The 17,512-nt window shown below is 36.9% G+C and overlaps 1 protein-coding gene across 1 annotated transcript in view; it reads left to right on the top strand.

The window, feature by feature from the left end:
- Window positions 1–17,512, top strand: part of LOC149793325 (hemicentin-1-like) — a 157,373-nt gene that overhangs the window by 94,657 nt on the left and 45,204 nt on the right. Inside the window, exons 14-18 of the mRNA XM_089968982.1 lie at window positions 842–1,126; window positions 2,425–2,712; window positions 6,102–6,380; window positions 13,662–13,979; window positions 15,857–16,138. Of these exons, the coding sequence (XP_089825108.1) occupies window positions 842–1,126; window positions 2,425–2,712; window positions 6,102–6,380; window positions 13,662–13,979; window positions 15,857–16,138 (1,452 nt within the window). The remainder of the gene's footprint in view (window positions 1–841; window positions 1,127–2,424; window positions 2,713–6,101; window positions 6,381–13,661; window positions 13,980–15,856; window positions 16,139–17,512) is intronic.

Raw genomic sequence — 17,512 nt, forward strand, 5'->3', positions numbered from 1 at the left:
TTCTTATTTAAATTTAGCTCATTTTCAACTTGAAGGAATTAAGAGCTGTATGCTTATTTGTGTGTCTTTGTGTGTGTGTGGGTCTGCATACATCTGTTTATTTAAATCTTCAGATAACCGCTCCGGTGGCCTAGTGGTTAGAGCGTCCGCCTCGGATGCGGGAGGTCGTGGGTTCGATCCCCGGCCGAGTCATACCATAGACTTACAAAAATGGTACTAACAGCTGCCTCGCTTGGCGTTCAGAATTAAGAGGTCAGTGTTAGGACTGGTTGGCCTGGTGTCAGGATAATGTGACTGGGTGGGACATCATGCTACATGTCTGCGGCATGATGCCCCAGTGCTAGACATCACTATAAACTGACACGTTGCAGACATCGTAGCGATATGACTGAAAAATTGTTAAAGCTACGTTAAAAATCAAAATCACATCACAACACAAAAAAATATTCAGATATCATGAGGGTCACAAGGTGGACCAGATCCAGACATCTACCTTATATCCTCACTTGTCAGTTAAGTCCAACTGCAAAGAACATTGATCTTAATCCACCGTAGCATAATGTGCCTGCATATCATTGTTTATGTTGATTGTACTACTGATTACTACTAACAAATTGCATAGACCCAGATCTGCTGTCACATTATGTGATGGCAGATCTGGGTCTGGGTATGTGCAATTTGCATTTGGTTTTCATCTTATAAGAGAGTACATATGGTAAGTGTATCACCCTCTTTAAATAAAGTTGTTCTTATTATTGTTGTGAGCTGAATGCAAGCAATTAATGGATAAATTAAACAAGACTGTACTTTCAGTGGTCATATTACCTTTCTCATACAATAGGAAGACCAACGGTCAATGCTCCAGTTACAAGCTACACTGCGAATGAAGGATCCACAATTCCAGTGAATATGACGTGCTTTATTGCTGGATTCAACACCACCCAACAGTGGATCTTCAATGGTTCTTCGATCACCAGCACTGGGGACTACAGGGTCTCATTTACCAACAGTATACTGACGTTAAGTATCAGTCCAATCCGCTTATCTCAAGCTGGCACTTATCAGTGTTCTGCTGTCAACGGTGCCGGTCAGGCTCTCAGTAGCCCTGTCACATTAAATGTTGTTGGTGAGTTGCGATTTGTGCAATTAAATGTTGAACATACTTAAGTGTTTATTATTTTAATGCTAAATATTATTATTATTTGATTTTATCTTGGATAAGAAAATAAATTGTATTTTTGACATACGTTTTCTCCTATGATTTAACAACTAGTCAAAGAATATGGATTATTGATGGGTGTTTAATGACACAGCAGCAATAAAAGGTTATTTTTTGCTCAGGCAATGGTTTACAATGTCTTTCTTAGAGATACAGTACAGCAGCTAACCCAGCCTGGTCTGGGCCAGATTCTGACCCTCAGTTCACTGATTACGAGTCCAACATGTTTTCTATTAAGCCAACAGTTTGCTTTTGTTAAGAACTGGAAAGCAGCTGCAGGTCCGAGCTACATATTCCCACACTTTGCACAAGCATTGATTTCTTCACTATTCCTCAGTGTCCTCTGACAATCCCACCAACTTCCAGGAGGAGGATCAAAATTTTGTAAATGTTTGTTACATCCAAAACTTGCTGAAGTTTGGAATTTCAGCCAAAGGGAAGACAGATGTGCAGTATGATCATGGTTCAAACTTGAGACCTCCAAAACATGGGCACTCTAATCACTTTTTCAGGGACATGTACTTATATATGTGTAGACTCCAAGACAACCTCATTCTTTGCCATTTAATGAAAACTTGGTACTGTGATTAGTGTCTTATTTCACGGCTTGATTGTGAAATTCCAATAATTTGACAGGTACTCAGGGCTTAATGAGATGATTCTCCATGTGTGTGACATTTGTGTTTGTGTTTTTTTTAGGCACTTATGGCATGTCACCATGCTGTTGTGCTAATGCAATGAGTCGGTGTTGAAATGCTTCCCTGCCTACCATTATCTCTCAGTACCTTTTTCCATGTAGCATGCTGTCCTTCAGCCTTTCGTTATTTTCCTTTACTGAAAAGCAACAAGAACAATAATATTATTAATTAATAATGATAATAATAACTTCTTGGTACAATATGGTGCTCTTTTGACCAGGGGATTAACATTAACAATACCCTTATGGGAGCTCAGGATGATGACCATGTAAACTGAAGATCCCTAGAGAAACACAACTTATCTTCAGTAGAGTAAAATGTGTGCAGCATGCATGCACAGATGGCTGGTAATCTCACTGAGCAGGTGGACATCATGGAAAATCCAGTAAATCTATGTGTATTTGTGAGTAATATTCTTGGCAAATAACATATGTTCATCTTATTATAGGCAGTCAGGGGATTTTTCCATTTCTGCTGTTATCAATATTCCTTTCTTTTTGATTTTAGCTATACCAGTGGTGAGCATTACCAGCACTAAACCAGTAACAGCCAATGAAGATCAGACCTCCATTACAATTGGCTGCTCAGTTACCGGCACAGGACTTACTGCAATCAAGTGGTATTTCAGTGGCAATAAGGAACTCAACAGAACTAATAGCCATTACAGTTGGTCAAATTCTAACACCCCGTCCCTCACTATATACAATGTGGTTGAGACTGATGCGGGGAATTATTCATGCTTTGCTGAAAACCAAGCTGGGAGTCATTCCGATTCTGTTACACTGAATGTCAGTTGTGAGTATCAATTGTCTTGTTTGTATGGCTTGCCACAAATGTATAGGAGGCTTAAATTGTTAGTTTTGTTCATCATTCATCCATCCTAATAAGTTTGTCTTCCATACTCTGGTTACATTTTGTGTTTAGACTGTTCTCTTGTGCCCTTTGGCTGCAGGGTCTTAAAGTTTTATGTCATGACTGAATGCAAGGCTATTTATTAGTGGTATATGATAACATTGTGAATATTGATATGAACCTGACATTACAAATATCATAGTATATTGATATTGTATGATATTGATATACAGTTTGAAATGTGTTCTTTTGTTACAAAGATTATTTTAAACAAATTATTAGTAGTAATGTTCTCTCACTTGACTTTTTAATTGACATGGGCCTGTTTCAGAGTAAAGATATAAAAAAATCCATAATAATGAATTTTCAAGACTGAGAACTTGCCATCACTTGGATGTTAGTGAATAAGTACTTTGTTAGCATTGATCACTGATTGACCTTGACAGCAAGCTACAAGGTAACAAGTTTGTCAGTTATTACTGATTATGAGCACACAGTGTCATGACAATATTCTTAGTGTAAATATATATTCTGTACAAAAAATACTCTAGACAGTACCACATGTACCTGCTTATAAGTCGAGTCCAGTTGCAAACTGCAAAAAAGATCAAGTTCTGCCATTGTATAATGTGCCAGCAGATCTGGGTCTATGCAATCTGTTAGGAGTAATCAGCAGAACAAATAGCATAGATCTGCAGGTGCACTATTTTACGTCGGATCAGGATCTTTGTTTGTAGTTTGACTTGACTTAAAAGCAAGCAATTATGGTAACTTCAGGCCTCATAGCAGACAGTTTTATATCCTAGTTGGAAGTAATCAAGGCCTCATAGCTGACAATTATATAGCCTAGTTGGAAGTAATCAAGGCCTCATAGCAGACAATTATATAGCCTAGTTGGAAGTAATCAAGGCCTCATAGCAGACAGTTCTATAGCCTAGTTGGAAGTAATCAAGGCCTCATAGCAGACAGTTCTATAGCCTAGTTGGAAGTAATCAAGGCCTCATAGCAGACAGTTCTATAGCCTAGTTGGAAGTAATCAAGGCCTCATAGCAGACAGTTCTATAGCCTAGTTGGAAGTAATCAAGGCCTCATAGCAGACAGTTCTATAGCCTAGTTGGAAGTAATCAAGAACAAAATTAATTGAAAGGTTAACAAGATACTGGCAATATTACTAGCTTCAGTTTTTCTGGTGGAACTACAAAAAACTCTAATTGTATTTAGTCTGGTCTGTCCAAGACATGTACCACAGGGATACTTAACATCTTGTGATATTCAACTTCTTGTTTGCAATCAGTTATTAGCAATTTTCTAATTTCATCAAAGTAAGAACTATCTGTTGTTACTTCTTAAATCATTGTATTAAAATTACATTGCAGTATTTAATTCAGTTTAATGATATCCTCCTTCCTACCCACCTTGTCTAACTTCCTACCTTCCCTTCTATCTACCTTCATATCTACCCTCCTATCTATCTTCCTACCTTCCCTCTTACTTTCCCTCATATCTACCTTCTTACTTATCCTCTTATCTACCTTCCCACTTTCCCTCCTATCTACCCTCATACCTTCCCTCCATTTTACCTTCCTACCTACCCTCCTATCTATCTTCCTACTTTCCCTCCTATCTACATTCTTACCTTCCCTCCTATCTACCTTCCTACCTACCCTCCTATCTACCTTCCTACTTTCCCTCCTATCTACATTCTTACCTTCCCTTGTATCTACCTTCCTACCTACCCTCCTATCTACCCTCCTACCTTCCCTCCAATTTACCTTCCTACCTACCCTCCTATCTACCATCCTACCTACCCCCTATCTACCTTCCTACCTACCCTCCTATCTACCTTCCTACCTACCCTCTTATCTACCCTCGTACCTTCCCTCCAATTTACCTTCCTACCTACCCTCCTATCTACCATCCTACCTACCCTCCTATCTACCTTCCTACCTTCCTTCCTATCTACCTTCCCACTTTCCCTCCTATCTACCTACCTACCTACCCACCTATCTACCCTCCTACCTTCCCTCCTATCTATCTTCCTACCTTCCCTCCTATCTACCTTCCCTCCTATCTACCTTCTTACCTTCCCTCCTATCTACCTTCCTACCTACCCACCTACCTTCCCTCCTATCTACCTTCCTACCTACCCGCATATCTGCCTTCTTACTTCCCCTCTTCTCTACCTTCCCTCCTATCTATCTTCCTGCCTTTCATCCTATCTACCTTCCTACCTACCCCCCATCTACCATCTTACCTACTTTCCTATCTACCCTCCTATCTACCTTCCTACTTCCCTCCTATCATCCTTCTTACCTTCCCTCCTATCTACCTTCTTACCTTCCCTCCTATCTACCTTCCTACCTACCCCCATCTATCTTCCTACCTTCCCTCCTCTCTACCTTCTTACCTTCCCTCCTATCTACCTTCCTACCTACCCACCTATCTACCTTCTTACTTACCCTCTTCTCTACCTTCCCTCCTATCTATCTTCCTGCTTTTCATCCTATCTACCTTCCTACCTTCCCTCCTATCTACCATCTTACCTACTTTCCTATCTACCTTCTTACCTTTCTCCTATCTACCAAGTTCCTACTTTCACTCCTATCTACCGTCCTATGTTACCTTCCCTCCTATCTACCTTCCTACCTACCCCCATCTACCTTCCTACCTTCCCTCCTATCTACCTTCCTACCTACCCTCCTATCTACTTTCCTACCTTCCCTTCTATCTACCTTCCTATTTTCCCTCCTATCTACCTTCTTGCTTACCCTCTTATCTAGCTTTCCATCTTTCCTCCTATTTACCTTCTGCTCTACCCTTCTATCTACCTTCATAACTTCCCTCCTATCTACCTTCCTACATTCCCCCCATCTACCTTCTTACTTACCCTTCTATCTATATTCCTACCTTCCCTCCTATCTACCTTCCCACTTACCCTCATATTTACCTTACTTCTTTCCCTCGTTTCTACCTTCCCTCCTTTCTACCTTCCCTCCTATCTACCTTCCTACCTACCTTCCTATCTATCTTCCTACCTTCCCTCTTATCTACCTTCCTACCTACACTATTTTCTACCATCATGATCCCGATGTACTATTCTTGTCATTTATTTGAACAACTTCAAAACTTTACTATCATAATGTCCATCAATCCAGACTTTGGTTATTCAACAGACTTAGCATATGAGTCCATTGGGTCTCATGGGAGATTTTCTAGTAGTCAAAGGCCAAAGCTGAAGTTTAGATTTGTTATAGGGAAGAATTTTTAAGTCATTAAAAGTGTAATCTTCAGAACAAAATTCAAAATGATCAGGTAGAAGCTTCTGTTTTCAGTGAAACCCAGAGTGAGTACAACAGGCAGTATTGTCACTGTTTTGGAACATACATCAGCTGTTTTGCATTGTACTGTAAACTCCACACGAACCTTCACAACAGTTTGGAGATATAATGGCTTGACCTTGACAACTGGTGGTCGCTTTGATTGGACATCAGGGACCACTAAGGCTGATCTCTCCATCTTAGCAACCCAGCCAAGTGACTCAGGGACCTACACGTGTGTGGCAACTAATTCTGTAGGCAGCAGAGATGTTCAAGTTGCATTGACAGCTCAGGGTAGGTAGACCTGAACTAGTCCAAGCTTCAGACGTTTTTAGCAGAGACTATATGTTTCAGACTAAGTATGTATTTTGTTATCAGAGATTTGGTCATGTTTGGACTGCATTCTTTGGAAAGTCTGCAGGATTATGAAAAACTTAGAAGTTCTTGTTATTGATTCTAAAATATGTTTTGGGGAATTACATTTAAAAATGTGGTTATTGAGTGAAAGAAATACATACTTTTTATATTGGACTAATGTTGTTTCCTTTTATAAAATATATTTAAGTTTAAACAAAGAAATTTAACCTCACCAAATTCCAAGATTGTTTATTTTTTTTGTATTAGTATGATGAAAGGGTTGTTGTGACCTTGTTTTCATGCCCTAATGGTTATTCTGAGTTACTTGTATTTTTAGTATTAGTATCATAAAAGGGTTGTTGTGACCTTGTTTTCATGCCCTGATGATTATTCTTAGTTACTTGTATTTTTAGTATTAGTAGATAGTCATATATCCTTTCCATTAGTGACAATGTGTTATTATCAACATTATTCTTTTGAAATTCATATATTCAAATTATAATATGATTTGCAGTTGAAACATAGTGTTTTACAAAAATGTTGTTCACTATTTTTCCAGTTTTCCCTTCAGCACAGGCAAAATTTTCTGTTTCATTTCTTCTTCAAATACATTCCCTGATCACATTAACATTGGGAACATAAGCCCCTTACTTACAAATCAGCCCTCCCAAAAGACAAAAATTCATCATTCCTTTCTTGTATAGACAAAGATTCATTTTTCCTATCTTGTATAGATAAAGACTCATCATTCCTATCTTGTATAGACAAAGATTCATCATTCCTATCTTGTATAGACAAAGATTCATCATTCCTTTCTTGTATAGACAAAGATTCATCATTCCTATCTTATATAGACAAAGATTCATCATTCCTATCTTGTTTAGACAAAGATTCATCATTCCTATCTTGTATAGACAAAGATTCATCATTCCTTTCTTGTATAGACAAAGATTCATCATTCCTTTCTTGTATAGACAAAGATTCATCATTCCTTTCTTGTATAGACAAAGATTCATCATTCCTTTCTTGTATAGACAAAGATTCATCATTCCTTTCTTGTATAGACAAAGATTCATCATTCCTTTCTTGTATAGACAAAGATTCATCATTCCTTTCTTGTATAGACAAAGATTCATCATTCCTATCTTGTATAGACAAAGATTCATCATTCCTTTCTTGTATAGACAAAGATTCATCATTCCTATCTTGTATAGACCAAGATTCATCATTCCTTTCTTGTATAGACAAAGATTCATCATTCCTTTCTTGTATAGACAAAGATTCATCATTCCTTTCTTGTATAGACAAAGATTCATCATTCCTATCTTGTATAGACAAAGATTCATCATTCCTTTCTTGTATAGACAAAAATTCATCATTCCTATCTTGTATAGACAAAGATTCATCATTCCTTTCTTGTATAGACAAAGATTCATCATTCCTTTCTTGTATAGACAAAGATTCATCATTCCTTTCTTGTATAGACAAAGATTCATCATTCCTTTCTTGTATAGACAAAGATTCATCATTCCTTTCTTGTATAGACAAAGATTCATCATTCCTTTCTTGTATAGACAAAGATTCTTCATTCCTATCTTGTATAGACAAAGATTCATCATTCCTTTCTTGTATAGACAAAGATTCTTCATTCCTATCTTGTATAGACAAAGATTCATCATTCCTATCTTGTATAGACAAAGATTCATCATTCCTTTCTTGTATAGACAAAGATTCATCATTCCTTTCTTGTATAGACAAAGATTCATCATTCCTTTCTTGTATAGACAAAGATTCATCATTCCTTTCTTGTATAGACAAAGATTCATCATTCCTATCTTGTATAGACAAAGATGCATCATTCCTATCTTGTATAGACAAAGATTTATCATTCTTGTATAGACAAAGATTCATCATTCCTTTCTTGTATAGACAAAGATTCATCATTCCCATCTTGTATAGACAAAGATTCATCATTCCTTTCTTGTATAGACAAAGATTCATCATTCCTTTCTTGTATAGACAAAGATTCATCATTCCTTTCTTGTATAGACAAAGATTCGTCATTCCTTTCTTGTATAGACAAAGATTCATCATTCCTATCTTGTATAGACAAAGATTCATCATTCCCATCTTGTATAGACAAAGATTCATCATTCCTATCTTGCATAGACAAAGATTCATCATTCCTTTCTTGTATAGACAAAGATTCATCATTCCTTTCTTGTATAGACAAAGATTCATCATTCCTTTCTTGTATAGACAAAGATTCATCATTCCTTTCTTGTATAGACAAAGATTCATCATTCCTTTCTTGTATAGACAAAGATTCATCATTCCTTTCTTGTATAGACAAAGATTCATCATTCCTATCTTGTATAGACAAAGATTCATCATTCCTTTCTTGTATAGACAAAGATTCATCATTCCTTTCTTGTATAGACAAAGATTCATCATTCCTATCTTGTATAGACAAAGATTCATCATTCCTTTCTTGTATAGACAAAGATTCATCATTCCTTTCTTGTATAGACAAAGATTTATCATTCTTGTATAGACAAAGATTCATCATTCCTTTCTTGTATAGACAAAGATTCATCATTCCTTTCTTGTATAGACAAAGATTCATCATTCCTTTCTTGTATAGACAAAGATTCATCATTCCTATCTTGTATAGACAAAGATTCATCATTCCTTTCTTGTATAGACAAAGATTCATCATTCCTATCTTGTATAGACAAAGATTCATCATTCCTTTCTTGTATAGACAAAGATTCATCATTCCTTTCTTGTATAGACAAAGATTCATCATTCCTATCTTGTATAGACAAAGATTCATCATTCCTATCTTGTATAGACAAAGATTCATCATTCCTTTCTTGTATAGACAAAGATTCATCATTCCTATCTTGTATAGACAAAGATTCATCATTCCTTTCTTGTATAGACAAAGATTCATCATTCCTTTCTTGTATAGACAAAGATTCATCATTCCTTTCTTGTATAGACAAAGATTCATCATTCTTTTCTTGTATAGACAAAGATTCATCATTCCTTTCTTGTATAGACAAAGATTCATCATTCCTTTCTTGTATAGACAAAGATTCATCATTCCTATCTTGTATAGACAAAGATTCATCATTCCTTTCTTGTATAGACAAAGATTCATCTTTCCTATCTTGTATTGACAAAGGAAAATCAATCTTTGCCATCATCAGGTGGCACTAGTTTAAAACTTTGCTGTTGAACTGGTAATGTTATTCACTTCAGCTCGCAAAAATCCATCTGTAGTTTTCACCTGTTTTGAGCCATCAGTTTAGTTCTTTTTCTTTTTTCATAAGAGATTAAATATATTAAAGGTGATATATATTAATTTTTTGTTTTCAACCACATTGTATGTGAATTTTGTCAATTACTGTTATTTATTATATAATCTCTGACAGCATGCTTTAACACAGTTACAAATAACACTTACTCCATGTTTCTTTAACACTGGTTTTATTGTGGGTGTTTATAGCTTATTGATAACTTCAAAGCTGTAAATTTATTATTGTTTCTTTTTTGTTTTGTCTTTTTATATAATATTCATGCTGATGAAATGTACAAAGTGTAAGAAATTCAAGACCACTGAGGTCTCACACCAATCTTGTCTAGCCTGTACCAAATGTACATGTTTCTCATTGGGAACATACAGTGTGTGCACCATGTGGTCAGAGGATACATGGGCTATGGTTCTGTTGGAAATTGCCTCATTGGGAACATGCAGTGTGTGCACCATGTGGTCAGAGGATACATGGGCTATGGTTCTATTGGAAATTGCCTCATTGGGAACATGCAGTATGTGCACCATGTGGTCAGAGGATACATGGGCTGTGGTCCTGTTGGAAATTGCCTATCATCTACCTCCTTTGATTAATTTTGATAGTTTGGAGGCGTGTCTACATTTTTTTAAGCAACCCAGTGGGTGTAAATTGTACCACATGTCCAAACATGGCCCTTGGGCACATGGGATTGTAATGCTGTACACCAGCTGTCAAATCATATCACTCTTCGATATGATGCCATCTTGGTTGGCAATTCAGAAAATCTCAAAGGACTGAGATCTTTCTAAACTCACAATCTCCATAGTTCTTCTCCTGGCTTTTTGTTGTTAGAAAGACCAGTGGCAACTCTAAGGCCAGTCATTGACCTGAGCTGACTGAACTACTGTATAGTCCACAAAAATTTGAGATGGGGATGGCATGATCAGTTCGACACTTCATCTGTCCATGTCATTTAGCTAACAGTCTTTACTTGATCAATGCATACTTTCACCACACATCCATCCTCATGAAAATTACTTAAGTTTGTTTACTGAGAAAATATTTACAAGTTTTGAGTTCTTCCAGTTTTTTTAATGACCTGTATTGATACCATGTTCAGTTCAACTTCATCTAATTACATAGTGGCGTACTTGGAAAACAAACATCAGAAATATATCGTAAGTTTGAGAGATGGAATATCCTCCTTTCCTTTTGGCATCATTTCTGGTTTCTGATCAATTGGGAAAAGTCTTGTCTTAGGCCATCCTCACATTTCATCCATCTGGGTAATGGAAATTCTTAACTATTACATTTTTGTAGATCTTTCCCACATTCAGGATAGTCTGAATTGTTGAGCTTATAGAGTTCAATCGAATGGGAAATGAAACAAAGTCAGTGGGTTTGTGCAAACTTTGGACTTTTCAATGTGGCAGTTGATCTGATTTCATTGGGTTGCCTTACAGATGACATTGCTTCTCTGTTGAACATCTTTTCAATGCTACTAGACTCAGGATCAGTGGACATAACATATTTCCTGGTTCAGTGATGCAACCATGGTCCATATGTACATATGCAAGTACCCACAGCTGTGTAGGCATTGATGTGGCCAGTGGGTTCTGGAGGACACAGGTCTCCACCTAAGTCTTTTGATATGAAGGCTATTATCTTGAGAGACAGTCTCCACAGAAGGGTTGTTTTAATAATGTCTAATAACTTGGTTATGACATACCTCCTCCAACAGGGTGGTACCAAATCAGCACACCTTTGCTTTCTGGTTTGGGAGTTCTGATGTTGATGTACATGTCTCAAAATCGCAATCCAGATTAGACATATTCCTGGCAGACTCTCCATACATAATGGTCCCTCGATCATTTGGTCTTTCATCATATTTGTGCACTATGGGGGCATCTGATTTTACTGATCATTTTATGACCAGGTGGAATCACAAACTGCCCACTTTGATCTCTATTTTTGGAAGCTGAGGCATGGATCATAGATGCCTTCTCTATCAGCTGGGAAAGATTTTGAGCCTTTGCCTACTCAATCCATGGTCTTATTTGAGGGTCCAGAAGATGAATGATCCACTTGAACTAGTGATAGATCTACCCAGGAAGATCCTGGTCAAAATGAATTTTCTCAAGTGGCCTTAGTCCCAAGTGTTTCTGTCCTTGTATGGACCAACTCCTCCTTGTATGGACAACTCCTTGAATGGACCAACTTTTCCTTGTGTCCACTGACTCCTGCTTGTATGAACCGATTTATACTTGTATGGACCAACTCTTCCTTGTTTGGACCAACTTATACTTTACAACTGGCTCTTGTTTGGAGAGTCTTGCAAAGGAAATAATTTAAACATTTGATTGTGGAGAGAATTGCACAGTCAGAAAGCCCTGTACTTGAAGGCTAAATTGAAAGAAAGCGGCATGTATACATGGTACAGTCAACAACATTATCCTTTTGAGTGCCATAATTCCACAGGTAACTGACTTTTTTCTCTGGTTTTCCAAGAAATAAATGTTGGGTTTGATTACTACCAGTCCATGATATCTGACACTTTCTGCCATCATAGCAGAGAGGATCTTGATCAACAAAAAGAAATATATGACTTATTGTGCAACTTTGACCTTCAGCACCCTAAATATCTCATCTGTTCATTAAACGGTATCTTTCCTGGTTTCTGTTTTAGCTGAACTCAAACAAATGTGATCCCTTAGACAGGAACTCACTGAAGCTTCTGTCATATGAAACCTCCTTCCTCATTGTATTAGCCTCAGCATGGAGGTTGAGCAACTTACATGCCCTGCTGGTGGACTGAGCCTGAAATCTTCAGTTTTAATCACATGTTCGATGGTTGTTATGATAAAACCTGGTTTCCTTGTCAAGATCTGGTTGCCATCAGTAGGCAATTAGAAAATCGTGATATACCTTCTCACCTGTATTGACACATCCCTAGAGGTATTGGAACAATATCTGTTCTGGGTTCTTAGGAATTAACATGAAAATGTCTCTTCCAGTTAGACCTGGAAAGAAGTATATAACCCTTCAAGCCATCTCATCATAGCTGAATTAGGTGATATGTTCAGTAAACTCTGAGTCTCACCCAAACAACACTGCCTCATGCTGATCTCTGCTCATGAAATCAGGTTAATTTCTGCTTGCCTTGCATTTGAATACATAATTACACTGACCTGCCATTGGACACTAATACATAGCAGTGATGGAATATAGTGAATGCATGTTGTATCCTCTATCTTGCACAGATAAGTTTGGTTTATATTTCACCATATCTCTGTTATTTTGCTGACATGCCATTAAACATTAATACATTCCGGTGATGGAATATGGTGAGCATGTACTCTTTTGTAACCATGATGTCTCTGCATGTAATCTGTTGGAACTATGATGGCTTGGCATATAATCTTTTGTATATATTATGCCTAAGCTTGTAACCTATTGTATTTATGATGCCTTGGCATGTATTCTGTTGTAACCCTGATGTCTGTGCATGTAACCTGTTGTAACCATGTTGTAACTTTGATGTCTGTTTAATGTAACATGTTGTAACCCTGATGTCTGTGCATGTAGCCTGTTGTAACCTTGATGTCTCTGCATGTAACATGTTGTAACCATGATGTCTGTGCATTCATGCTGTTGTAACCATGATGTATGTGCATGTAATCTGTTTGAACTATGATGTCTTGGCATTTATTCTGTTGTATATGTGATGCCTAAGCTATTTTGACTATGATGTCTCAGCCTGTAACCTGTTGTAACTATGATGTCTCAGCCAGTGTAACCTATTGTAACTCTGATGTCTCAGCATGCAACCTAATGTAACTATGATATCTCAACATGTAATCTGTTACAACTCTTCCTTGCTATCTAGAGTATGTTGTGGAATTCATGGTTTCTTTTACAGTGAGAGTACCTATAATCACCATTCCTCAGACCCAGTATGCAGTTGAAGAGAGACAGAATGTTGATCTGCAGTGTGATATGGAAGCCTCAGAGATAGACACAGTCACATGGCAAGCCAATGGAGTGACCTTGACCTCTGCCTTTGGTGGGCATTTCTATTTTCAGACGAGCTACCCATCATCATGGAATACAATTGCACAGTATCTGAAAATAAGTACTGTCCAGAAAACTGATGAAGGAATAGCCAAATATCAATGTTCAGCAACCAATATTGCTGGAAGAGTGACATCTAATACAGCCATATCTTTGGATGTTCAGTGTAAGTTTTTTTCATCTTGTCAGAAGTGTTCAATTAGGTATTACAGTTATTTGTTGACTTATAACTTTTCAATTTGTTTGTTAAAAATTGATATTTAATCTGTAGTTCTTTATATATAGCTTGCTGGTATATCATTTGAAATGGTATGATGATTTATTAATGTGACTTTCCATGGGCACTTGTATCAACAACTGTAAAGCAAAAGAAATTTTTCTTTGGTGTTGAAGGTTTAATGCAGTGATTGCCTGATCTGATACCAGGTAGATATTTGCATGACAGTGCACCATCACATGATTGTTCACATAATGTTCACTATTTTTAATGTCATGACTTAATGTCATATAAAGTGTTACATTATGGCATAAAACATAGAAATGTACAAAGAAGTGTACACACTATGACATAGCACATAAAAATGCACAAAGCAGTGTACATACTATGGCATAACACATGCAAATGCACAAAGCAGTGTACATACTATGGCATGACACATGCAAATGCACAAAGCAGTGTACACACTGCGGCATAAAACATGCAAATGCACAAAGCAGTGTACACACTGTGGCATAAAACATAGAAATGCACATAGCACAGTATACAATATGGCATAACATAAAAATGTACAATGCTGTGCTAGATATTAATGCAAACCCTTCACAATATGTGATGAATAGAATCTCAAAATCTGTTATATATAAGAATAAGTATGGTAGTTGCCGCAAACAGTTTGAATATGTTCACTTCTTTTATAAATCCCCTGATGCGGGAGGTAGGGGGGTTTGATCCCTGGCAGAGTCATACCAAAGATTTATAAAAATGGTACATGCAGTTGCCTTGCTTGGCTCTCAGCATTAAAAAGTTAGTTTTAGGACTGGTTGGCCTGGTGTCATGATAATGTGACTAGGTGGGACATGATGCTACATGTCTGTGGCATGATGCCCCAATACTAGACATCACTATAAACTGGCACTCTGCAGACATTGTAGCGATGTGCCAAAAAAATTAAAAGTTTCATTAACAGTCTAAAATCTATATCACACGGACAGGCATGTATAAACACATGCCCCTTCCACATACTTCATAAATAGTTTTGCTCTGTCATGGGGAATCATGTTGTGGTCCCCTCTTTGATTTTAAGTACTTGATTTAATCAGAGAAAAATCTAAATGTGCAACTATCTTAAACATGCATATGATGAGTCATATCCATTTAGTTCAGAGGTTGCCATGATTTAGCATTATTTTGTGCATTTCAGGTTGTTATTTAGTGTATGTTGTATAATGCAGTAATGTATGTACTTGCTTATAAGATGAGTTGAACTGCAAACTGGAGAGACTCAGATCTGCTGCCACATAATGAGCCATCAGATCTGGGTCTATGCAGTTTATTAAGAGTAATCAGTAGAACAAACAAAATAGACCCTGATCTGCATGCAAGTGCATTATGCTAGGCAGATCAGGATCTTTGCAGTTTGACTTGACATATAAGTGAGTAACTATGGTATGTTTCACTGTAACATGCATTAATGATCTTTTCTTTTTTGTTGCACCTGTGCAAGCATAGCAAAACAGGTAGCATTTTCCTGGTTGCTGCAGCATTAAGGGCATCATTGTTAAAAGTTTGCAAATCTAATACTGAGATGGTTACATTTTAGGTTGCTGATGGATTATTGCATGGATGCATATGAGACACCAAGTTCTTCAAAACACATATTTGTCTGAGGAGTATTTATTATAGGAATAGGTTGAAGTGCAATGCCTAAAGATACATTAGGACTGTGGTTAATATCATACATTTATTCAGTAGCATATGATGTGTATTAATTAATAGGCATTAAGTATCTTGTAAGCAATTCTAAATCGTTTTTTCTTAACCAGATGGACCAGTTGTGACAGTTCTTCCATCACAGCAAGCTGTTCTTGTTGGTGAGATGGTAACATTACAGTGTACAGCCCAGTCAAATCCACTTACAAAATCAATAGCCTGGACCAAGGATTCTGACGCCACTGTTCTGTCAACTCAGTCAAGTCTGAGGATTGGTCCCGTCCAGTCATCAGATGCAGGCACCTATCGATGTACGGCCAACAATGTTTTGACAGTTCCAGGCACTGGAATTAAGGAAAGATCAGGCTCTAATGCTATGGTACTGACTGTTGTAGGTGAGGAAATTAATCATTTTGCCAGTAAATTGCAAAATATATATATCTCTGTCCGCCAGCAAATGCATCATAAAACTAAAGATTTGATTTCAAGGTTTTTGAAAGTCATGTATATCTTACACCAATTCAGCTGAAACTTTGGTTTAATGCTAGTGTAAGTCTAAATTAACTTTTAACACTTGCAGGACATTTGTCTGAGTATTTCGTGATCTTTGCAGGTCTGATAGATGTTTTTTGTGGCAAAAGTTATAAAAAGTTGAGTGCATAAGTTGGAGAACTGGTTAAATTATGTTAGGCCTTATTTTATTTGTTAAATTATGTTAGGCCTTATTTGATTGGTTAAATTATGTTAGGCCTTATTTGATTGGTCAGTATGTTCGAAATCAGCTACTATATAAGTAGCTTGTAACCACAAGTCATGTATTTGCTTGGAAGGTTATGAAGATAGTGAAAGTCCTAAACTATGATTAAATAGTTAATCTACTTAAATATAACTCTTGACCAGATTCACATGTTGGCCATTTGATGTGCTTATAATATTTCAGAAAAAGCATCCTGGCTTGAAGATTTAATTTTTTTTTACAAAAATGCCTCTCTGCCATAAATTATGTTCATTGTTCCTAATAATAGAAAAACTGTTGAATAAAATTTGAGTTAGCAGAAATTATCATGGCATGAAGACCTTTTAAGTTTACACAAATGATGCTGATCTTCTATCAGATATGACCACCATTACTAAAAAACGAATAGCCTTTAACCAATTTTATCCTGAATACGACTGTGGTTGTAATACCTCATTCTATCCTTAATACGCCTGGAGTCATAGTATCCCATTTTATCCGGAATACTACTACAGTCGTACTCTACTACGTATGTGTGTAGCATCTCTAGAAACACATGTTATACATCACAAATATATGTGTACTTCTTCACCTAGACAGGAAATGGTTAAACAGGATAAAATGGGTTCTTCTCAAACCTGATGAACAGAATTTGACAGGAAGACATATAAAATGTGTACAAATGATGCAGATCTGCCACCAAATACAGCTGCTGTTACTAATAATAGAAAAACCTTTAAATGATGTTTTCTTTGAAACTACTTAATAGAAATTAATGAAGCTTGACAAAAACCTAGTGGCATGAAGACCTTTCACAATTATACAAATGATGTCAGTCTACTATCAAATATGGCTGCTACAACAAAAAAATAGATAAAAAAAAAATCTTCTAAATAATTGCTTGACAGGGATTCGGCCAATGTGGTTATGTGAAAAAGCTTGCCAGTAGCTTCTCGAGGGTTGGTGGTTCTATCAGGGGATTTCCCGGATTCTTCCTCCACCATTCATACTGGTCGCCATGTATAGCCTATCG

Source organism: Sinohyriopsis cumingii, chromosome 8 (genome assembly GCF_028554795.1).
Source record: "Sinohyriopsis cumingii isolate HCF-2022 chromosome 8, ASM2855479v2, whole genome shotgun sequence".
In the NCBI taxonomy this organism is placed as follows: Eukaryota; Metazoa; Mollusca; class Bivalvia; order Unionida; family Unionidae; genus Sinohyriopsis; species Sinohyriopsis cumingii.